Raw genomic sequence first — 25,825 nt, forward strand, 5'->3', positions numbered from 1 at the left:
CTTTTAAGCTGCAGTAAATACCCCAATCCTAGAATACCTTCCTAGCATCATAAGAAAGCCCCGAAGAGCCCGAAGTCTCCAAGAAAAAGAGTTTTTCGAGTCGAAACTCTGCCCGCGCAGAGCCCGGTTTTTGAGCAAACCTCCCGGTTTCATCGAAAAAGATTGTTTTAAGGAACGAAGTGTTGTCTAATCACCATCTTACCAAGTGAGTGTGTAGTCACTTTCATCTTACACATAGATATGAAGTATTTTCTATAAAATACATGCTATGTGTATATATATTGTTTGTTTATTTGAGATGGGTGTTGAAAGGATGTTTTATACAGGTTTTAAACTGTATATGTATTTTTATCTACAAATATGTTGGGTAAAACATGGGTAGATGAAATAGTTGATGTGTGATAAAATGATGAGAGGCCTCGATGTTGTTGTTGTTTTAGTCATCTAGCGGACTATAGATGACGACCACGAACCTTTCTAGACAGTCCAGTGGAACGCTGGCAGACTCGCAATCTGTAGGTGTTAGTGAACGATGTGTTCACCGGTGTACTCCATCCCCCTCATGGTTGCCTTACGGACATATATGGCTGAGGAATCCCCTTAGAAGTAAAGTCCATCCCGATGATAATCCTTAGGCTAGGTCCCTTATGATAGGTGTGTAGGGACGTAAAGTAAGGATTACAGGAATGGGTAATCAGGGTTATTGTTGGTTAATGAAATTAATAAATTTATTGTTGGTTAATGAAATTAATAAATTTATTGTTGGTTGATGAAATTAATAAATTTATTTATTGTGGGTTGAAAACCCTATGTGCTCACCAGGCTCCCAAGCCTGACCCACTCAGCTTTCTATATTACAGGTAGTGGAACCAGAGCATAGTTGGATGATGACGAGGGATTTTGGATTATAGGTCAGTAGATGTAAATAAATGTTGTAAGGCCTATATCCTACTGTTTATGCTTTTGGTCTGTATCGGAACATGACATCCCGAGGTTTTGTAATATAATGAAAATATATTTCTTTAAGAAATGTTTTGATAAATTTTTATGATATTTTTTTTGGGGAAAAATTCCGCAACACCTTTTGAAAGATTACTCTGATTTTATTTTAAAAGCATAAACGAAATCGGTCTTTTCTGGCCGTGAAAATAGGGATGTCACACAAACCGATTATCACATCAAAACTTTGCATATTAACTAACATTAAGTCGGTTAAAAATGAGTGGTTATTCAGTGTTAACGTGCATCCTACGTAAATATCTTTGGTTGTTTCAGTCTTCCCATTAGCCATCTCCACCGTGAAGGCTTCGCTTAGCTTTTGGGGTTGTTGATTTAGTAGGTGTTTGAATTTTTGACTCACAAAACTTCGCTCAGCCCCACTATCAAATAGAATACATGCGGAAGTGTTGTTGAGGGGAAACATACCAGTAACCACTGTCGGATCTTGAACCACCTCCCCCTACCCCATTTCTAGGACCCTGCCTGATCAACCTGCACCCTGAGTGTTGGCCGTGGGGCAGTTTCGCTTAAAGTGACCAGTCTCTCCACATCCATAGTAGGTTTGACCGGCCCCGACGTTGTTGTTTTTGGGCTGTTGATTATGCTGAGCTGAGACCTGCAGTACCGGGCAGTGTGTCCTTTGCGATTGCAGTTGGTACACTACATGTCTCGACAAGCGCCGTTGTGGTGATAGTTGCATTTTCCACACTTGGTCAAAGTACCAGCGTAAGGCTTCGTAGGAGCTGGTGTGTCTTGAGTGGTAACAGCGTGAACTGTCACTGTTTGCGGTTTCTTAGAAGATCCTGAAGACTGTCCTCCTTTCCTTTTATTTCCCGAATTCTTCTTGTTACTCCCTTCCTTCTTGGCTTCGGTCTCAGTAGTTTTGGTACCTTTCTTGTTTCCATGATCATAGAGCTTCTGAGCTAGACGTTTTGCACTATCAAAAGTTTCAGGGTTTGCTGCAATCACGTTCCCTTGAATTGTAGGAGTTAACCCCCAAATGAAATGTTCAATCTTCTTTCCTTATGAGGTGATCATACTCGGACACAGAAGTACTAGTTCGCTGAACCTAGCGATATAAGCTTCAATATCAGAGTTTTGCACTGTTAGATTCCATAATTCCTGTTCCAGCTTCTGTATTTCCCCATGGGGACAGTATTCAGCCAATAACATCTCCTTGAGTTCTCCTACGGAATGGCATTTGCAACTGGGAGTGTTAGGGTCTCAACGTGGACATTCCACCATGACAGCGCTCGATCGACAAATGTGCAAGCTGCGAAATTTACCTTGCTCTCTTCAGGGTATTTGCATATTTCAAAGACCGACTCGATCTTCTCAATCCAACGCTTCAAAGTTATTACCCTACCGGTTACATTGAATGTTCGGGGCTTTGCATTAGAGAAATCCTTGTAGGTGCATACTTTCGTAGAACCATGGTTCATTCCCTGGTTGGAGCTTCCTATTCCCTAAACGTTTCCGCCACCATTGCTTCCATTTTGGTTCCATTGAATGTTCAGGGCTTTGCATTAGAGAAATCCTTGTAGGTGCATACTTTCGTAGAACCTTGGTTCATTCCCTGGTTGGAGCTTCCTATTCCCTGAACGTTTCCGCCACCATTGCTTCCATTTTGAATGTGAGCCAATGTTGCGGTGATTGCAGCCGAGACTGCTGCATGGAAAGCAGCAGAGTTTACCTCCGGTGGAAGCGGTGGTGGCGGTTGCGTGTTGTTGTTTCTACGAATGTACCATCGAGGCATCTTTTGTCATGGAACAGAAGGATGATAAGCACTTAATAGTTGTTTCGATGATTCGATTTGTGCTTATAAGTGAAATCATACAGTATCAAGAAATAATAAAAATAGAACTCATAGCAGATAATGATAAGTCTATTTTATGAATGTACTAAATTGTCATAAATCTGTTGAATTGATGTATAATTGCCCAAGAATAACACTACTTCGATGAAATGTTACACATTATGTGCAGGCAACTACTTAGTGCTAAAAGTGGGTGCAACCCGCAAGAAAAATGAGCAAAATGAAGCTAACAAGCGTGGGAAACGAATTGCTAAATGAATGAAGAAAAATGGTGCTGAGAAATTTGACTACTCTTTAATGTTTTGATCATATCTCAAGATCTAGAGCTCCGATTGACATGAATGAAGAAATTCTGGAAACTAGACAAAATTTCCTACAACTTTCATGTTTTGCGTTTTTACTGATTCTACCGTTTTCATCACCAAAAAGGGGCAACAAAGATGAGGGACGTCCTAGAACGCGTCTAAGACGCCCCCTAGGACGCCTACCCGTTTTAGGCCATTTTCAAATGTAAATCAACGACGACAGAAGACATATAAAACGTCTCGAAGGACGCCCAGACGTCCTATATGACGTGTAAGACGCCTACTAGGACGCCGACGCGGAAACAGCTCCGAAAATCAGTTTTCCAGCACCTATTTAAAGGAGATTTAACCCTAATTGACTTTGGACTTCTTCCCTGCGATTTTCCACAGTTTTGGAGGGTTCCAAACACATTCAAAGCTTCTCCAAACACGTCTTTGATAATTAATTTCCAAATCCAAGACGAGAAATCACCAAATTCATTATCATTCAACGTTTGAAGATCGTTCAACCGACGGATCTACATCAATTCAATCAAGCTCCAAATTTGATTATTTCATCCCCAAGGTTTCATCGTTCCATAGTTGATTGATCATTAGACTTCATTGATTTTATGATTTCAAGTTGGTTTGTGAATTTTAGCATTAATTCCATTGTTTATATTGAAGTTGTGTGTTTTGTTAATCATATGGAAGGCTAAACCACCTAGGTTACTTCCCGGAACGTTGTAGGATGTTAGGATGAACACGTTTTGATTATTACTTTTATTCTAGTCAATTTCAGTTATTGTTTCATTCTTAAAGTTATGATTTTTACTTACAGTAATTGGAGTTGGGTTTTCTTATTGTGTGATATTCCAACTAAGATAGTGTATTGTTAATTCACTAATCATTCTGAATTCAAGTAGTTTAGGAACTAAGATGATCAGTTGAACCCACATACATTATTCCGAATTTGTAGTATTATATACTCAACATTGTAATAGGTAATCGTAAGACACATTATCGCCAAACCACTAGTTGTTCCTAATCCAATTAGACATAGGGAGTAAGACAACTAGTTGGAATAACATATTGTGTGCTCAAAATTATTTGTTGCAAGTTAATCAACCTTAATTATGTCTAGGTAATTAAATTGGAATTTAAGGGAAGAAAAGCGTGTAAGTCCAACCATCTGAACAACTGAACCGGAAGTATCTTGTTTTGTTTTCTCATTGATAGTAGTTTGTTTTAGTAGTTCTTGCATTACCAAGTTTTTAGCTTTTTCATCAACTTTTAGTTTAAATAATTTCGTGACAATCGCTAGTAGTTTTTCATCAACTATTTTAACACAAAGTTTGACCACAACCTCCTCGTGGATTCGACCCTTACTTACCCTAGCTATCTAGTGTGTGTGTGAGGTTTATTTTTGACCGAGACAACGACCTCGATCAGATAACAACATTACAAATAAAACACACACTTGTTTCATTACTGATAAAGGTTTAGGACATGTTTTATGAAAATTTGGCCTTTATAAGGCCTACGGTACATAGAGAAAATGAAAGCTACCAGCATAACAACTCTATGAGTAGTGTAGTCACTTAATCATAAATTCGGTCCTACATATAATAGTACATGAAAAAGAGCCCTATCGATAGTGGTGGTGGTACTCAGATGCCGAAATGACGCACCAGAAGTTCAGCCAATTCACTCATCTCCCGAGTGATCTCAGCTTCCCTTTGCTCAGCTCGAACTGCCCTAGCATCAACTGCAAAGAGTTGTTGCCAGAAGGTGGCTACCTCCTCCTCTAAGGAGCGTAGCCGGTTAGTGGAGTCTTCCTGTGATATATATTGATCATGTATTACTTCCGAAGGGTGGGGTTCGCTAGGAATTTCTCCAATGTACTACTCCTCATCTGCCTCTTATCATAACTCCCATCCTCATAGTTCGTTTCTTGATATTCTTCAGGTCCTATCCCTGGGACTCCCCCTTGAACCACTCTTGGTTCTTCATCAATCCACCCGTGGGCCACTAGGGCCTGGTAGTAGAGGTCGCCTTGCTGAAACTCAGCCATGGTGTCTGCGCGAGAATGGAGGTGTGAGAAGAGTGTAGAAAGTGTACGTGCGACGGTTATATGATATCCTAAGATACCCCTATAGTATTTTATTTTTTTATGTTCGGTTCATCAATCCTTTGGGTATTAGGTTGACAAGTTTCAGATTCGTTGTCCACCTTGATCACTCCCAAACACATGTTGGTCGTATTTTGAATAAATATAGTTTATCAGGCTATATTTATCCCCAATACGATTACATAACTGCATGGGTTTAATCGCGATGTCCGACTCCTCTAAAAACTTTTATTGTTTTCTTATCTTTGTTCAGAGTGTTTTAATCCCAATGTATTTATAGTTGCATATCTTGTATGATTAGATATGCCAGTTCACTATAAACATTGATTTGATATCAATCTGTCACACCCCCGAACCAGACGGCGGAAACGTCCGGAGGCGGGTGACTTCATCTTGTAATATCATCATAGTGTATATAAATGAATCAAAGACAACATCATCACCATAAAATATACCAACCATCATAGTTTTACATCATTGTATTTGTTTATAACAATACATCCAAAACATCAAGTATGGTGAGAAACAAAATACAGCAAAAGTCTTCATTCCTTATCGACCAACCTGTTTAACGTGTTCCTGAGAATAATGGTTATTTTGAAAAGCGTCAACATATAAAATGTTGGTGAGTTCATAAGCAAGTTTGTATAAAATGCCTTGTAGTAGTTTGTAAACACCAGAAAATCCTTTATTTTCTGTAAAAATGGTTTATGAGTTTTGTTTCAAACCTTGTATTAAAGCATGTGTGTTCTCGTTTGGTAGTGTATAAAGAGAGTAACCCAGAAAATCTTATATTTTCTGTATAATGTAAAATGTAATAATAGTGTATATTCCCTAGAAAATCCCATATTTTCTGTTTATAAAAGTGTTGTGGTCTTAAAACCCTAAGACCCGAGTAATGAAAATGTATAGTTCGTACTTTGTATCATGAGAGGAGTATATGTATTTCGTAAATTTATTTGTTTGTTATTCTTTATGTAGTCGTTATAACCATACTTGATATGACTGATATGCCTGTCGTGACGTTCTTCAGGCGTCGGTTACGGTAAGACATTTGTCACCCTAAACTGGCATGTCTAGTTGTAGCGAGTAGCTCAAGTGTGGGGTGTCAACCCCGTATAGATCTATACACAAATTCTCGCTCTCCCTCCAGGAGACTCTGATTATAACTATAGGGCTTACGGTGTACGTTAGGTAGGTACGAATGAAGGAGTGTCTCACAAGAGCCTTAACTAAATCTACGCGAATAGTGTATCTCATTGTTTAACACTTTAAATAATGTTTCAAGTATGTATTTTGATTACAAATCATCGGTGATAAAATATATTTGTTCATATCAAAATGTCAAATATTTATTGATATCGACCCGATTAGCATAGAACGTGTCGTATAGGCCCAATAAGCATGTAAGGCCCAATAAGCATGTAATTGGGTATGTAAGGCCCAATAAGCATGTAAATGGGTATATAAGGCCTAATTAGAGTAAGAATGTCGTATATAGTCTGTATGTTATCAAAATGGTCGTTTTAGCTCAAATAGTACCAAAATGACATAAAAGGCCCACTTTTATTAAAAATGACCATTTTGGCCCAAAAAAATCGAATTTACAATAAAGGCCCACTTTTTGTCAAAAATGACATTTTTGACCCATTTTTGTTAAAGATGACATTTTTGGCCCAATAAAACCATGTTTTGTCAATAAAGCCCATTTTTATGAAAAATTGCACTTTTGGCCCATAAAACGTGAATTTGTCAAATAAGGCCCATTTATTCAAAAATGACATTTTTAGCCCATGAAGCCGTGAACTTGTCAACTAAAGCCCATTTTATCAAAAATGACATTTTTAGCCTATGAAACCGTGAATTTCCAAATAAGGCCCCCTTCTTAAGAAAAATGACACTTTTTTATAAAATGGCCCACTAAACTGTGGGTTTTGAAATAAGACCCATTTTTATTGAAATTTACACTTTAGGCCCAACTAACTGTGAGTTGTCATGTTAGCTCACTACAACCGAAAATGGCACTAAAAACCCATTTTGTTCCTCTTCATTGTTAAATGTGGCCCTTTTGTGTACATTCTTTGGATTGTCTGGTAACTTTTTCATGTTTAATCTTTCCAAACCATCATAATAGTTACTTCAAGTAGTTTGCTTACTAATTTCACCAAATCTTGTAAGATGTTTCAAGTTTGTAAATGTTTAACACATTTTCATGGAAAATTTCACACAACATAACATGAAAAATACACACATACATGCATAATACTAAGATTAACCACAAAACTAGCTTGTATCCTCCCCCAAAAGATAGTAAACTCGAAAACAAGGGGGTATGACGCTCACCTTGGTGTTAGATCGGTTTTAAAGAGAAGAATGAAGGTGTTTTCGGCCTTAGTTAACTCCTTTAGGAAGAGTTTCGAAACTTGATGGTTCTAGGAAGCTAGAACACAAAATGAAACCATGTAAGGAAGTATTCTTAGCATAAAATAGAAAGTAATAATTTGTGTATGATAACAACTTACCAAGAGGGTGAAAACTTGATGAACAACTATTGAAATCACACACTAAGCTCACGAAAATTGTAAGGGAAATGAGGGGGATTCCTTGAAGTTATAGAGAGGAAGGAGTATAGAGTGTGAAGTTTGAATTGAAGAATGAAGAGTGATGGTGGAGGTTCGGCCGGATTTAAAGAATGAAGAGAGAGAGAGAGAGAGAGAGAGAGAGAGAGAGAGATTAGCCTAGATATTTGATGGACAATAATCACTCTTCTTGATACATGTTAGATTAAAACCTTGATAAATGCTATATAATTATGAGGTGGCACTCCAAATATCCACCCCATAATCTCCTTTTTTTATTTATAAAACCGAGAATTAGGAGAGGGGAAAGGGGAAATTAGATATTGGGCTTGGATTTGAATAGCAACCAAGTATACCTTAGCCCAATAAGAAATTCTTTGGCCCATTGGGCCCACATACGAGCTTACGGCCCAAAATGGTAAAAGAAATGGGTTTTCGGCACAATGTGGTTAAATAAGTGGGTTTTCGGCCCATAGAAACAAAGTGAGTGGTTTTCGTCCCAATAAGGCCCATGAAGAGTCTTATGGCCCAAAATACTATTGTTTAATGAATGTTGGTCCAACTAGGTCCCAAATGTGGATTCTTGTCCCAAAAGAGCCAAGTTGAGGGGTTTCTGGCCCATTAGACCGAATAAGAGAATCTTGGTCCAATAAGAGGTTTGAACCGGGAAGTTAGGGTTTCAAGCCCAAAGTTGAGTGAATGCAGCATATTGAATTAGGTTTAGAGCTTTCACGAGGAAGTTTCGACTTGAATTGTCATTTTTGAATGAACCACTTGCATTATATCAAAATTAAGGTTACAAGATACGCTAAGAGTTATTTACACATGAGCAAAATTTCCTAGCCCAAAATGCTAGTTGTGACATGGGCCGAGTTTCGCCTAACACTTTAAATATTTCCTTAACATGACCTAAGTATGATTAATACAAAGTCTTAGTCTAATGATCATGGTGACTAATATTAGTCTAGATTCCTCACTAATCTCCATATATACATCAAGATTTATCAAGTAAGGATCAGCCAGGCAGGGCAGTTGGGAGGCAGGATCATTTCGGAATAATAGCTTTTCTGAAATCCAACAACCAAGCCAATGTGACCCTTTTAGGCACCTCCCCCATAAGTAGATCAGTCAGTATCATAACTGATATTACTGATAAATCTTATTTATAGGTTCATAATAACGACTATGACTATAAATATAAGTTACACTTGAATCAAAGGAGTGTTGCTTCACTTACAAATGTTTTAGTGAAAATTGGGAAAAATACGCGGGTAGAATCCTAATCCGAAAGCTTTTATTAGTTGAGCTAGAATACCTAGAGCTTTGCTAAAATAAAATACTCATAAATCCCGAAGGGAGAACCTATTTTCATGCCCTAAAACTAGAGAGAAGGTTTGAATTAGTGTGGAGAGGAATGGAGCTTGATACTAGCTTTTATAGGAAAATTTTGGGGAAGCGAACCTACCAAGTGCACCACGCTCTTAGGCGTACCGGAGGGTGCCACATGGCATTTTCTAGGTGGTTACACGTGTCATAAAGTTGGTGGTGTGTCAGAGCGTGTTGCGCCTTTTGTCGGCGCGCACGCACGTATTTTCAGTTTTTTCAAAAGATCATACCTTCTTCATACAAGGTTCGTTTTCAACATTCTTTATATGCATGTGTAGATATCGACGAGATCTACAACTTTCATTTAGACTATGTTGGCTAACTCTTACTTTATTTTTAAAACTATATTTTTAACAGGCTTAGACTGTTAAACTCCGTTAAAATTTCATAACTCTCTCATATGATATCCATTCTTGAATGTCTTAATATTAACAAATATGTATTGACAAGATCTTTAACTCTTGTTTAGATTGTTTTTCCTAATAATCGACCAATTTTAATTTTGGTTTCTGTGTTGCACTATACTATGCTGAAACTTCTAAAAATCATAACTTCCTCATACGAAGTCAGATTTGGACGTTCCCTATATGCACACTCTCAGTTTAATGACTACTATGACTTCCATTTAGATCACTAAAGTTAAAAAGTAATTTATCAAAAATTCACTTTCTTCTATATGCAGAACTGTGCCGGTTTAATCGCGAAGCTTCGAAGAATCATAACTTTTTCATACGAAGTCAGGTTCCAGCGTTCTTTATATGTGCAGAATCCTTGTCACATACACTATAACTTTTGTTAAGATTATTTTTCTTAAATAATCTTTTATCAAAATGTCATTTTTATCCCTTATTATATCTTAACCGTCTAGCCCGAATCTGCAATTGTTACAGGGGTCGAATTAGGAATGCAGGCATGTTGATTTGAAAATTTAAAAAAAAAATTACTAGATTGAAAATTTTTAAGATTATATAGACTTGAAAAATGGTCTAATTCAGAAATCTAAAAAAAGTTTTGATATTATTGTGTTAGGACTTAAGTTGCAAGTGTTGTGCGGGACAATTCAATACGAGCTCTAAAGTTTAATTAAACTAATGTGTTATATTGTATTTGTGGCTTTGCAGTCCTAGTGAACTCATGAGAAAAAAACACGACCTAGTTTAGTTTGAGGGACATAATAAGTTTTCCTTTGTGAATACCTAGACCTAATAAAAAGCCTACCGCTAACGATTTATCTCCTAGGTCCTTGCTGTTAAAATAAAGCGAGTCAATTTTCCAAGTTTATTTGTTTAATTTTCTACATTGTTGAGTCTAGTTATATAAAAATAAGTAACAGTTCAAGAGTGGAACTGTAACATTTGCATTTCAGGTATTTTTCCCTTTTTGCCCTCAACTTAAAAATCATTTGCATTTTGGTCCCTGGCCAGTACGTTGGGCGTACGCTAGGAGTATTTTGGGCATACAGGGTCGAAAACTTAGTCGCGGAGGCATCGACGTATGTCGGGCGTACGTTGAGTATGCAGGGCGTACGGTCACCTGCAAAAAACCCTAATTTTTAGGGTTTGTGCCATATTTAAACACCTTAAGAGACTCTTGGACCTTCTTATGACCACCCTCCGCCTCTCCAAACCTTGAGAACAAAATCCTAACTGCCATTTGAGTGTTGTGAGCTTGGAAGTGACCTTTGAGTGTGTTTTTGGTGATCTTGAAGGAAGAAGAACTCTTGGAAGTTGCATTGGTGTAGTTGGAGCTTGTGGATCTAGAATCATCACCAACTTGGAAAGCTTTTGGAGGTATAAAGCTTTTAACTTGATGGTTCATTATGATAGATTTAGTTGGAGTTGTGTGGTAGAATAGTTGTATTTGTGATGACCAGTTGGCTCTATTGTTATTTTGCATTATATTGTTTATGTGTGACTGAGACTGCGGGTAGTCTCCAGGGTCGCTAATAACCCATAGGACGTGCTGTTGCCCATTGGGACTGTTGATAGTCCCCAGGGTTGCTGATAACCCGTAGTTATTTAATTATGTTGTGTTGCATGTGGTATCTTGGGGAACTCACTAAGTTTCATGCTTACAGTTGTTGATTTATGTGTTTCGGGTACTTTCGATGACCGCGGGAAGGCGAAGGTCTGATTGTACACACTCGTTGCGAGATTTGTTACTGGGACAGTTTGAGAAACTCTGATATTTTGTGATGATGGTTGTTTTGGATAATTATATGTTTGATGATTTGGTTTGTGAAACTTTATTTTTTGTAAATTAAAAATGAAAAAAATTTGGTCTAAAATTGAGGTGTTACAATTTGATTTAAACCTTCTTATGTTCAAAATCTAGTAACGTTAGCAGCTAGTTCCGCCAATCATACTCCTGATTTCGATTCCAGGTTTTCAAATCATAATTCCTCATACACGAACAATTGGTCTAATCAAGAAGACGACAACGAAGATGGGTATCTTGATGATTCTACTGTCAACGAACCCTTGATTCATCTGGGGTACAAAAATCACAAGAGTTCTCCATTCACCGGTGAAGTTCGTATAAAACCCTCGAATCTTTCTCACCTTGAACCCACCCACCTCAGGCCAACAAGAAAGTTTAGCAAGGTTGTTCATGAACATGAAGTCAATGAAGATGGCGAAGTGTGGATTAAAATGCCTAGAAACACAAATTTGTTTAGTGGGAACCATTAAATTTGTTTGTTTTGGACAAAAACATGTAATTATACTCATTTTTCTATTAATGGTGGTTGTTTGGTGTGCTAAAAACTCAAATCAACAGCAATGGTAAAATCATCAACATCAAAATAATTTTTTTTGCAGTAGCCCTGTAATGGAAGCTGCGTTTTTTACTGATTTCAGTATGCAATCTCAATTCAAGAATACACACACACACACAAAAAAAAAACCTTAAATTTTTGTCATGTTTTGGGACAAAAATTCAACATGTAATGTCTTTGTTTGATTTGATTATGTTTCTTTTATTTGGTTCAATTTATGTTTTTTTCAGTTTAGATGTGTTTGTTTTGGACAAAAACATGAAATTATTCAATTTATGGTGGTCGTTTGGTGTGCTAAAAACCCAAATCAGTAGCAAGGGTGAAATCGTCAACATCAATTTTTTTTTGCAGCATTGGGTATGTTACCGGTTGCCAAAGTGCAACCGGTTATAAAGCTATGGTTTTCCCTTTTTTAAATTGTGACAGCGAGGAGAAAGCAATGAAAAATATTTATAATGTTTTTGTGAGAGTTACTTTGTGATTTGGTGGAAGATAGACGAAGTGTCAAAGAGATATAAAACGAGATTTAAGGTTAGCCTATTTTTATTTCTTCTATTAGTTTTTTATTTGCTTTATAAGGAGCAGGTAGTCATAACTTTTAGTTATCTTTTACAGGATTGTCTGGTGTACTTAAGTAATTTTACAGTGATAGGGTTTGAGCATGACACATTTTTTTTATGAAGAGCTCCTCCATTCAAAGATCATTGAAGAAGGCTTCCAATAAAAGATGGTTAAGTTTGAACCTACATAGTTTTGTATTATTTTCAAAGTAGTATCGCCTCAACTTTGTACTTTTAAATGAGGTTTATTTTGTCGTTTGGTTCATCGTTGTAATGTTTAGGATTTATGGGAATTCTAGATTCAAATCATTCTCTTTTAAGCTACATATTTTATATAAATTGTATGCACATTTGATTCATGTATATGTTGATAAATTATGGGTTAAATACAACAAATAAACAATGTACCTAACAATGTGACCCACCACATAAGTATATTGATATCAATAGTTCAATAATTTTCCTACATATCAAAATCGATATAAATATATCTATCACTTTTACCTACACATAAAATATTTTTATCCACACATTGTATTATGACACGTGTCACCAACACTTTGGAGGGACGTGTCATGTAACTTGACACATCATCCATCTAGTCCACGTCATTTTCCATGTCATTGGCTATATCATCAACCATGTCATCATCTATCTAAGCAAATCATATCACTTTTACATACACATACTTACTAGTCTTAGCCATACATGCATGTGTATGTATAGCTTTATCTATACCTATACATAACTGGTGTGTGGGTAATAATTTATATCTACAGTCATGAGCCAACACATGATGACACTTAATTTATATGTGGGTGAAGCCACTTACCAACACATAATAGGCTTTTACGCACACATAACATGTGTAGGTAAGCACCTAAATTTCTAGTAGTATGTGTATTGATTATGACATCCTTAGAGTTTTTGTGTTGTTTCATCCTTAGAGTTTTTGTATTTTGAAACAACATCGTTATTCAATATATTTTAATAAAATTGAACAGTTTCCACAAAATGTTTTAATATACTGAGATTTTTCCGCAAATAAAGATAACATGGTTTTGAAAGCGTAAAGAAAAGTTTTTTTTTTTTTTTGTTCTGAAAAATAGGGGATGTTTAGGGAGAAATGATGGGGAAAAAAAGGTTAAAACATGGCCATGTGGTCAAAATATAGCGACAGATTTTTATACTAGCGACAAACTGATCAAATGTTAGCAACAGATTAATCGATAGTAATGAGTTTGTTGTTGCTTTTCTTTGATAATAATTAATCACTCGTGTATCATAAGACTGACGAAATGTGACTAAAATTCCTCAAATGTATCACCGTTGGATAACCATTGCTAAATCTCACTGCATGTTTCCTTGTCACTAAATCACTTTGGCTATACAAAAAAATAATAATAATAAAAATAAATAAATAAATATATTGTTTCCCTTGTATCTGGTGTATACATAAATTTGCATTCCTAATGGTCTAAATGTTATCAACTTCATGTGGAATTGAAAAAAAAAAAAAAAAGTCTTTGCTTTAAATTGTAGACTAGTTCAATCAAGTAGCAAGCTCACAAAAAAAATAATAAATAATAAATAATAAAAAGAGACGGTAGTGTGGAAGCAATGCATCAGCTACAAGGGAAGTGAAGACAAAACCTAGTACTCGCATACAAAAAACGATGCACATCTTCATAAAGGTGATGCATGGTAAAAGAAGCCTAGTGAAAGCTAGCAGTGCCTTTTATCACATATAGCACCCTGAGGCATCCATCTCGTACATTCTAGCTTAATTTTGAGCTCTTGTCTTTACATGGAACCACCAAGTTAAGGTTGTATGTTTGGCTTTTATGTACGACCTACGTAGTCAAACCACAGGATCTTGGGAAATAGAAGCAAGAAATTAAATTTAGTCATTTTGGTGATTAGGGTTTGTGGTCTTTTTGATATTTCTACTTGATTTTGTTTATGATGGTTAGGGCGTGATACGGACAAAGGTACATGAATAGGCTAGGTCACATGGACTAGTGTGCACAACATTGTAAATAGTATTAGAGAACCAAATTTAAACTTCTCGCATGTTGTTAAACATTGGTCATGACTCATGAAGGTCATTTAATTTCGTTTATTTAGGTTCCGTTTGATAGCTATTGTTTGGGAAAATGGTGTCTGAAAAAGTTTTCTGGCCGACAAAGAAATCATGTTGTTTGATTGTACATCTAATTGAATGTGCCGAATGATGAAAAATGATCATATTACCTTGTTGTTCTATGTTGTGATTGATGAAGTTGCTTAATAATTATAAAAACATATAAACTGCCATACAAAATTAAATTACACAATAACAAAAAAAATCAACATGTATCTTTTTTTTTATGCAAATCAAGTTAGTGATATAAATAAAAAGGTTCTACAACTAAAATAAAACATAAAAATATCGACTTTTTTTGTTACAAATTAACAGAGAGAATTGGCATCGACGGAGTAAAAAAAAACTGATGAAAAATGTGTCTTTTTTTTGTTAGGACACAATTCCAAAGTTTCATTCAGCCCATAAAACATGGTTTTGGAGCTTTATGAGAAATATATATCTTACCGGGAAAGTTTCATTTTTTTTGTTCAAATCAAACAGTCTTTCCGGCCCATTCAGCCAGAAAGATCTGTTTGGACTTGAAAATATGTCTATTAAACGGGACCTTAATGAATAAACAAATAAAAACATATTTTTTTTGTTGTTTAGTTAAACAAACAAACATAAACAATGGTGTAATTTGTGGGCATTTGTTTATGTTCATATAGTAATGTATGTTTGTTCGTTCGTTTGTGCTTGTTTAAGTTCTAATAGATGTATGTTTCTTTATGTTCGTTTAAATAAAAATTTACACGGTATATTTTGTATTTTAAATTTTAGTACTGATTTTCTACAAAAGAATATATTATTTGTTTTCTTTTTTTGTTATAAGAAAATATTATGTATGTTGATCTTCCAATAGGTTTAAAGAATGATTTATGATTTATTTATTTATACTAGTTGTGAGACATGTGTACTACATGAATTTATTCAAGAAAAAAAAAGGTAAATATGAAGGTCTTAATATTTAAAAAGTTTGAATTTATAATGAATTTGAGAAAAGTATTGAATTATTGAAATTGAAAAGTCCATTTCTTTTTTAAATTTAAATAAATAAATCAAAGAAATAATTGGGCTTCAAGTTATGAATTTTGAAATTAGAAGGAAATTTACATTAATGAAATTGATATTTATTTATTATTACATTTATGATATTTAAATATTATGTGAAATTTAATAAATGGAAAAAAAAACATAAAATTATATGTGAAAAAAATTAAAATAACTACAAAATGACATCTTGTAAAATGAATGAGAGTGCAGCCTATGATAAAAAAGTTTTTATTTATTAGAGCATTGTGTTCGTTTATGTTCATTTACAAATGTTTCTTCTTTTTTATATGTTTTTAGCATCTTACCAAACATAAATAAATGAACATGCACAAAAAAAATTTAAATAAATGAACACGAACAAGAAAATATATTAGTTTATCTATCTATATTCATTTATTTATTCGGTTAAACTTAAACGAACAAAAATAAGTTTTTGCCGGTGTTTGTTCGGTTGGTTTCCTGATAATGTATCTCATTTTTTTTAAATGTGCAATATGAGACGTGATCACTTATAATAAGAAATTTAGATGAGGTTGATAACTTTGTTTGATAAATAAAATTACAGCCTTAAGATTAAATTTTATTTAGAATTTTTTTCATAAACATATAAACATGGGAAAATGATGTAGTGGTGTGTTAAGTGTTGTCCATAAAGAATCATTGCCCAGAATCTAATTTAGCCCAAAACCCGTTTCCAAAATGGACTCTCCAAACCCGATGACAATCTTCATCATCTTATCCATTCCAGAAACTCTCTAATCCCTTTGCAAAACCCCCTCACACTCACAGGGGATTTTCTTCCAATGGCTTCTATCTTCTCCCTCGCGTCACCCTCTTCATTACTCACCAACCATTCTTCTAATTTCAAGGTACACTCTACTTTCCTTCATCTGCAATTTGGTTGAATCTATGTCTAATTGTCTACTGTCTACATATCTTGCTTATTCTATCTTTTGACAAACAGGGGAATGTAAGAAACCTCAAGTCAAGCACTTGTCAGTTTCCTTCAAAAACAAATTACAATAACCACAACACTGTACAACAACAGAGGAAATTGTTAATTGTAGCTTCATCATCGCCGATTCCCTCGGCTGTAGTCAGTTCAAATGTTCGATACCGACTGGACAATTTGGGTCCCCAACCTGGTTCTAGAAAGAAAGCCAAGAGAAAGGGAAGAGGTCATGCTGCTGGCCAAGGTGGGAGCTGTGGATTCGGAATGAGAGGACAGAAATCTCGGTCGGGACCCGGTGTGCGAAGGGGTTTTGAAGGTGGTCAAATGCCGCTTTATCGCCGGCTTCCAAAATTGAGGGGTATTGCAGGAGGTAATAAAAACTTCTTTTCGCATACTCTTTCTTGTTCTTCTGATTATTTAGGTTGATTTTATGAGTGAATTTCCAAGCTTCTGATACTTGAACTGTGTTCGCCTACCACCTGTTTGATGAAATGCCTTTCTGATACTTGAATTACTCTAATGTCCATTGAATCAAGGCATGCATGCTGGATTATCCAAATTCGTTCCAGTTAACCTAAAAGACATAGAAACTGCTGGATTTGAAGAAGGTGAAGAGGTTTCACTAGAATCCTTGAAAGAAAAGGGCTTGATCAATCCCTCAGGAAGAGAAAGGAGACTTCCTCTCAAGGTAACTTCTATTCATCCAACAATGAAAGCGTTTGAATTTACTGATATACCCTCTGATGGTTTTATTAGATTCTTGGTGATGGTGAACTGAGTGTGAAATTAAACTTCAAAGCACGTGCCTTTTCTGCACAAGCAAAAGAGAAGCTTGAAGCTGCTGGCTGTTCATTGACTGTATTACCTGGCAGAAAGAAATGGGTCAAACCATCAGTGGCCAAGAATATTGCCCGTGCTGATGAATACTTTGCCAAGAAACGGGCGGCAGCTGCTGCAGCTGTTGGTGGTGAGTCGCCGGAAACACCTTCCACCGCTTAAAACTCACGCAAATGAAATCGAATTTTTTGTTGTTGTAAGAAGATTGGAAGTTAGATGTAAAGCCACATTGATTCGTATTCTGTTTGTCTGGAATCTTTTTTATCTTTTTTTTTTATCATCAAGAATCTAAAGATCTCATCTTTTGCTTTCAAATGTCAATATTCTCATTTGGTGATTGATTGATCTTTGTAGAGTTTGTGTACAACTTGATTTGTGTAACTTTTGGTGTTGAAACTTGAAAGTTTACCTCTTGTTTAATTATGTGAAAGTTGTTGGGATGTTATAATTAAAGAAACATGAGTCACAAAAGTTGGTTGTAGGGTGTTATAGTTGTAGAAAATGTCAAGAGAGGTCAAGGGTTCGAATATATGCTCCAACAAATGTTCAAAACGCGCAGTATTTCGCCTTTTGCAGTTATTTGTTTTTTAGAATACTTCTGAATTGAAAATTGTTGTGCGTGTGCTGCGTGGCGCAACACTGGACATTCCTCTTCGAACCACTTCCCACTATATGTTAAGTCATATTATTCAACATAGATTTGTTTTAATTTTTTTCAACATGATTATTATTTTAATAATATTATGAATAATATAATAAACAATTCGAGTATATTTTACATAATTTCAAAACCACTCGATAAATGTCATATAAATATTTTTTTTGTTAAATTGTGTATGACCAAATATTAATAAATTATAAAGTTAATCACTAAAATTACCAAATTTATTGAACTTAACCAGAACAATAACCATCGTCTTCAAAAATTTAACAAAATGAACATGTTCGTTAAACTAACAATTTTATTGATTGTTATTTAGCAAATAATATATTTAATTATATTATATAAATGTATTTAAAAATCATATCATCACAATGATATTTATATTTGATTTGCATATGCTTAAACTAAATAAAATTCAATTTAGTATTATTTTTAATTATTGTATGGTTAATTCCAGTTTATTGCAACAGCCTGCAGACGTTAAAAAACAAACGAACTTGTAATCGTTTGGTCTATCTTTCCTCAGACTTCTTAGTATTAAAAAAAAAAAAAAACTAAGTCATGTGAGAAGAAAATGGGCCTAAGGTTAGAGCCCGTTATAATGGGCCCAGATATGGTTGATAGTTCAAACTATGAAACCCAATCTTTAACCTTCAGTTCTTGATGCAAATCCATCAACCTCTGATGTGATGTGAGGAGAAAATGGAAAATTATAAAATGACATCTTTATTTATTGTTACATTACATATGGATTAAATGGATGAATAATTTATATGAAATATTGTTTTTATGCAAAGCACATGGTGGTAGTTATTAATTTTATTACTTTGCATGTGGGTCACTAAAAGTGGTTGAGTGTTGGTAAAGTACCATGACCAGTGACCACATAAATAATTATTAGGATTTTACACCACACCAAATTAAGATTTTTTTTTTATTTTACCATTCATTGTATTTGATTAAAAAAAATGAAATGATATATCATGTTTCTATATTTTAGATCAAACATTTATACACTACGGCTTAGATAAGACTTCAATCAAAATATGTATTTATTTGTTTCTTTAATAATCATATAAAGAAAGATGAAAATTGAAATGACAATTGACAAATATCTAACACTTCAGATGTATGAAGTACTTTTTAAATATCGGTTTTCTCGCTAACAAGGCTTTTAGTCCAACATAATCAAGCATATTAGTTTGTCATTTAAAAAAAATAGTTTTTCTGGTGAAGTTATTGTTGTTTTTGCTTGATTTATCTCCATAATGAAGATTTTGCGTTTGATATTTAAAAAGTTTAATCGAGCAATCTTCTAATGTTGAAGCTATGTTGATTACAATATAATTCTGATAAAACTATAAAATAAGAGTGACTTACTTGACAAATATATATATATATATATATATATATATATATATATATATATATATATATATATATATCTTTCAATTAAAAAATATATTAACCTGAATTGTCAAGAAATAATTCTTAAAAAGAAACTGAGAATTGTTATTGTCATAAACAGTAGTTCAATGGTATTCAACTTGTATGGGCCAATGGGGGGCTCAATAATTGTGCTTTTCAATTGATGAATGTTGCTTGCTTTTTAATACACCTAATTACATGGGATAATAATATAACATTTTTATAAATTTTTTATTTTAATTTTATTCTAACCAAAAAATATTAGTAGTTTTTCTTGGCCTTTATTCTAAACTATATAGAATTTAAGTTCAAAGAACATAATTGGTTATAATGTGTCGTCTAAATCTCAATAGTGAGTATAAGATTTAAAAAAATGTCATACATAACAGTTTTTCTTCATACATAACAATTTATGTTTTAAAATATTATATTGTATAACCCTCTAAAGCATTAACTTTTTTTATAAAAAAAATTATAATGTACCAATTATTCCCTTATAAAAAATAAAATTTAACCAATTAATGACATCATAAGCAATAGGAAACATTGCCAAGTTAACTATAATTTAAAAAATTTTAGAATACAAAACTATATTTAAACATTTGATATTTTGGAATACTCATCGTCATCATTATTTGTAAAAGAAATGTCTTTTTCAAATAGAGGGCAATTGGGAAAGGCGTGTAACATGATTATGAAGTATTTTAATTAAATTGACTTTGACAAGAAAATTTAAACCACATGTTGAAAGTGTGCACTCCTCGCCTATATGTGGAGATTAGTATTATGTGGCTGATTTTAAAATTTTCAGAGGTCAATTTCAAAATTGGATTGATGCAATAACTACTACAGTTTACAACCATTAAAATTCACAAATGCATGAAAGGTTCGAGGGCAAGTGAAGTGATGGTGGCATTGGCAACTGGCAATAGTGATCATAAGAAAATAAAGTTTTATTTTAATCAAAACTTTTATAATCCAAAAGCTATTTTATATGTTTTTTTATAACTTTTAGCTTTTAACTTTTATGTTTTATGTCATTTTATGCATTTCAAAAACTTATAATTACTTTGTCGAAAATTCTATACGATTAAATATTACAACCGGCTACAACTAGTTTGGTCAAACATAACTCATAATGTATGTATGTTTCAAGCGACCTAAGCTAATCATCTAGACTACACCTTGAGGAAGTAACAATAAACACTAGGTCTTAAAATGAGCAACAACTTGTGTAACCAATACACAAAGAGATAAGAGATAGGATCGCGAAACAATATCAATAATAAAGTCTACTAATGAGAACAACAATACATAGTATCACATCATATGTAAATGGTATCAACAAATTATCAAGTATGTGACCATATAAATGAACATAAGGCTTGAGGGAGTGGGAGGTGCTAAGCCTCGCCACCTCCCTCGCTAGTAAAATGTTACCCATTCCTTATCCTTTGCTAACAAACTCGCCAAAAGTGTGTCGCCAAAGAGGTGGCGAGAAGAGAGAGGAAATAAAAAATGGTTATGTGAATTATGATTGGTTGTTTCCTATTTATCTTTTATTTTTTTATGTTTTTTTTTCAAACTAAACCCTATTAAAATAGTACACCACCACTCCCTATCAAATGCTAAGAGAAAATTTTGACGTGGCATTCAAAAAACTGATGTGGCAAGATGCTTGGGGTGTTACCACTCCCCTTAGCCTAAGTATATATCATGGTTCCACTATCTGTGAAGTCGAGTATGTTCCCAAATAAAGATGGAGGCGTGTATTATTGATAACAAGAGGTAGGGCTTAAACTCGTATATGCTTTGAGAGAAACAAAATATATGATACGAAAATTTTGAAGAATAAAATGAAAAAATGATGATGTAGAATTTTACCATCTAGTCATCGAATGCAACTTAGTATCTTATTGCAGAAGTCACATACCAAAGTCGTATGACTCTATTCTTTGGTCAATTTGTATGTATGCAACTTGAATTCATATGTATAAGTCTTATAGACTTGTGCGAATTATCCGATACAAAAAGGGACTATAAAACTGGGTTATATGTATTAACGTACCAACACCATTTCATGCATGTTGCATTCGTACAAGTGCACTATGCATATGTCTATCATTTATGACTTTTGTTGTTTTGTCATTTTCTTCTGTAGTGGGTAGTTTCTTTTTGCAGTAACTGTTTTATGTAGTGGGTAGTTTTAGCTTTGTTTTCTTTCAAGACTTTGTATTTGGTCGTGTAATTTTCTGTTGCAAGTGTGAAGCAGTTCCAGAAAACACTGTGTGTGTGTGTGTTTCCTTCTTTCTTTTTGCATTGCTGTGAAAATCTGCTAAGTGCAGAATTGTTGTGTTTACTCAGTCTCTTTGGTTAACAAAGTGGTATCAGAGCCAGGTTCACCATGGTAGAGCTTCAAGTAGCCGCAGGTGTGAAGAAACTCAACCAACACAACTACAATACTTGGGCTACTTGCATAATGTCATATATGCAAGGCCAGGACCTGTGGGAGGTTGTGAATGGATCTGAAATACAACAACCAGAGACTGAAGATAACAATGGTATCCTTCGAAAGTTGAGGATTAAGGTTGGCAAAGCAATGTTTGTTCTCAAAACAACCATAGAAGAAGAAGTTCTAGAACATATCAGGGACTCGGTGACACCCAAGGAAGCGTGGGATACATTGAAAATGTTGTTCTCTAAAAAGAATGACACAAGGCTGCAAATGCTTGAAAACGAACTGCTGTCTGTTTCACAAAAGGAACTGAGTATCCCACAATACTTTCATAAAGTAAAATCAACGTGTAGAGAAATCACTGAATTAGATCCACAAGCCCCGATTGGTGAAACAAGGATTAAAAGGATAATTATCCATGGTTTAAAGCCCAAGTTTAGAAGTTTTGTTGCAGCAATTCAAGGCTGGCCAGTGCAACCGTCTCTTGTCGAGTTTGAAAATCTACTAGCAGCCCAAGAAACGCTAGTTAAGCAGATGGGTGGAATGTCAGGGACACATGAAGAAGAAGCGTTGTATGCAGATAGAGGGAAAGGAAAGTCCAAAGTACATTCTAATCATTATGTTAAGCGTAATGAAGATAAACATAAAGTTAATGAAGATAAACATAAAGTTCCTGATCAAGAAAGGAAAAGTAAAGACAACGAGAGGGGAAGTACATCTGGTCAGAAGCATAAAGGACGTTATACAAACAAACGTGGGTCTTTTAAGTGTTACAACTGTGGGCATAGAGGTCATTTGGCTAGAAATTGTCGCTCACCACCCATGGAGGAAGTTAATGCTGCAACTTCACAAGAAGAAGAAGCATGGGATGTTGAGGCTATGTTTGCCCAGGTTCAAGAAGATATGGCATTCACAGCAACTACAGAAAATCGCCAGAACCACTTGGATGAATGGATAGTTGATTTGGGGTGTTCAAATCACATGACGGGTGAGAAGAAAAGACTTCAAGACCCAATTGAATACGGTGGCAGCAGAGTTGTTGTAATAACAGATAACTCAAAGTTGAAGATAGCTCACGTTGGAGATGTTAGTTTCTCACCGGAAGACAGCAAGAGAGAACTAACTCTTCAAAATGTATATCACGTGCCTGGAATGAAGAAGAATCTGATGTCAGTGGCACAACTAGCGTCTGCTGGTCATTATGTTTTGTTTGGCCCTAACGACGTGAAAATCTACAAGCATTTTGAAACCCCATCAATTCCTGTAATGCAGGGAAGAAGGTCTGAGTCCATTTACGTAATGTCAACTGAGACAGCCTATGTGAAGAAGGCAAAGAGGAATGAAACTGCAGACTTATGGCACATGCGCCTTAGTCATGTAAGTTACGAGAAACTTGAACTAATGATGAAGAAGAAGTTAGTTAGTGGCCTCCCTCAACTCGATGTAAAGAAAGACTTGGTATGTGCCGGTTGTCAGTATGGTAAAGCTCACCAACAACCTTACGAAAAGTCGAACTATAAAGCTAAGTACCCTCTCGAACTAGTACACTCATATGTATTTGGGCCAGTAAAGCACCTGATAGTTAAGGGCATGAAATATATGGTAACATTTATTGACGACTTTTCACGTTATGTTTGGGTGTACTTCATGAAGGAAAAATCTGAAGTACTAACCAAATTCAAAGAATTTAAGGATGAGGCAGAGAGGGATACCAATCACAGTATACGTCGTCTGAGATCAGATAATGGAGGAGAATACTTGTCATTCGAGTTTGATGATTACTTGAAAAAGAACAAGATAAGTCGTCAACTAACTTGCCCTAATACCCCGAAACAAAACGGGGTTTCGGAGAGAAAGAATCGTCATTTAGCTGAAATCTGTGGTAGCATGATCCATGACAGGAATGTTCCAGGTCGTTATTGGGCTGAGGCAATGAAAACAGCGGCTTATGTGATTAATCGGATTCCTCAACAAGGGTTAATGTATGTATCACCATTTGAGAAGCTTTGGAACATGAAGCCTAATGTAAGTCACTTTCGCATCTTCGGTTGTGTTTGTTATGTCTTTATACCAAGTCATCTTCATCACAAGATTGAAAAGAAAGCCATACAGAGTATCTTTGTTGGGTAGGACTCAGAAAGAAAGGGTTGGAGTTGCTGCGATCCTGTCACAGGAAAATGTTACATATCCAGGAATGTAGTATTTGATGAATGTTCATCTTGGTGGTCACCAAATAAAGAAGCCTTACCTGACTCAACCTTTCTGAAAGAAGAACTCGAATCATCTTGAGTTAATCTAAATGTTGACGAAAGTGATATTACTATAGATGACAAAGAAATCCGAGCAAGAAGCCCACGACCATGGCAAACAGGAAATTATCACTTTGAGAATGGTGATGACAGGGTTGATGAAATATCAACTATTAGACGATCAACTAGGCCTAGAAAGCCTAATCCAAAGTATGCCAATGTTGCGGTGGTCGAAGATGAAGCGATAGAACCGGAGAACTATGGTCAAGCCTGTACAAAAAGAGAATGGATCACTGCCATGGAGGAAGAATATGATGCATTAATACGGAATCAAACCTGGGAATTGGTTCCTAAACCAATGGGTGTAAAACCGGTGTCATGTACGTGGGTGTACAAACTTAAGAAGAAGGCAGATGGGTCGATTGATAGATACAAAGCACGTCTAGTTGCACGCGGTTTCTCTCAAGAGTATAGACTGGATTATGAAGAAACGTTTAGTCCCGTAGCCAAACTAACAACGGTTCGAGTTTTAATTGCTCTGGCAATCAACAAAGGGTGGACATTATGGCAGATGGACGTAAGTAACGCTTTCTTGTACGGAGAGCTTGATCGAGTGATTTGCATGGAGCAACCACTTGGATTTGTAAGTAAATCCAACCCAAACCATGTATGTAAACTCAAAAAGGCCTTGTATGGCTTAAAACAATCACCGAGGGCCTGGTTCGGTAAAATTGCAGAGTTTCTTGAATTTAATGGCTTTATGATGACTCATGCTGATGCAAGTCTGTTTGTGAAGATCGAGAGAGGCAATATAGCCATTGTTCTTGTTTATGTAGATGATTTAATCATTACAGGAGATTTTGAAGGGATGATTTCTCAACTAAAGGAGAACTTATGCACTCGTTTTCACATGAAAGATCTTGGAAAACTGAAGCATTTTTTAGGATTGGAATTGGAGTATGGAGAAGGAAAAGCAATTCTTCATCAACGGAAGTATTCATCTGATGTACTCAAAAAGTTTGGAATGTTTGACTGTAAACCCACAATGACTCCAATGGAACCAAACATTAAGCTGGGAATGAATGTTGGTAAAAACCTGGAAGATCCAACAATGTATAGAAAGATCGTTGGAAGCCTTATTTACTTAACATTAACCAGACCTGATATAGCACATGTTGTTGGAGTGCTTAGCCGATTCATGCAAAACCCCAGAAAACCTCACCTTGATGCAGTCCGTAAGGTCCTAAGGTATGTTAAAACAACCTTAAATTATGGCATCGTGATTAAAAGAGGAGGAGAGTGCAAGTTGGCTGGATTTTGTGATGCGGATTATGCGGGTGAGTTGGACTCACACAGGTCAACAACAGGGTACGTATTCATGCTTGGATATAGTGTTGTGTCTTGGTGCAGTAAACGTCAACCCACAGTTTCTTTGTCGACCTCAGAAGCTGAATACAGGGCTGCTGCAATGGCAGCTCAAGAGAGTGTATGGCTTATACAATTGTTGGAAGATTTGGGTGAAGAAGTAGAC

General features: G+C 35.3%; 1 protein-coding gene across 1 annotated transcript; it reads left to right on the top strand.

Moving 5' to 3' along the window:
* Positions 1-16,434: 16,434 nt before the first annotated feature.
* On the top strand, positions 16,435-17,813 carry RPL15 (ribosomal protein L15). Its single transcript, XM_079085478.1, has 4 exons — positions 16,435-16,578; positions 16,674-17,031; positions 17,198-17,349; positions 17,418-17,813. The coding sequence occupies exons 1-4, from the start codon at positions 16,513-16,515 to the stop codon at positions 17,658-17,660; spliced, it is 819 nt and encodes a 272-aa protein (XP_078941604.1). The 5' UTR covers positions 16,435-16,512; the 3' UTR covers positions 17,661-17,813.
* Positions 17,814-25,825: the final 8,012 nt, after the last annotated feature.

The sequence above is a fragment of the Lactuca virosa genome, chromosome 3 (genome assembly GCF_052849685.1).
Source record: "Lactuca virosa cultivar CGN04683 chromosome 3, Lactuca_virosa_CGN04683_v6, whole genome shotgun sequence".
NCBI lineage: Eukaryota > Viridiplantae > Streptophyta > Magnoliopsida > Asterales > Asteraceae > Lactuca > Lactuca virosa.

Coding starts and splice junctions, on each gene's coding strand:
- RPL15 (XM_079085478.1), top strand. CDS start 16,513: ATGGCTTCTATCTTCTCCCTCGCGTCACCCTCTTCATTACTCACCAAC. Junction 16,579..16,673: donor ACCATTCTTCTAATTTCAAG/GTACACTCTACT, acceptor TTTGACAAACAG/GGGAATGTAAGAAACCTCAA. Junction 17,032..17,197: donor ATTGAGGGGTATTGCAGGAG/GTAATAAAAACT, acceptor CATTGAATCAAG/GCATGCATGCTGGATTATCC.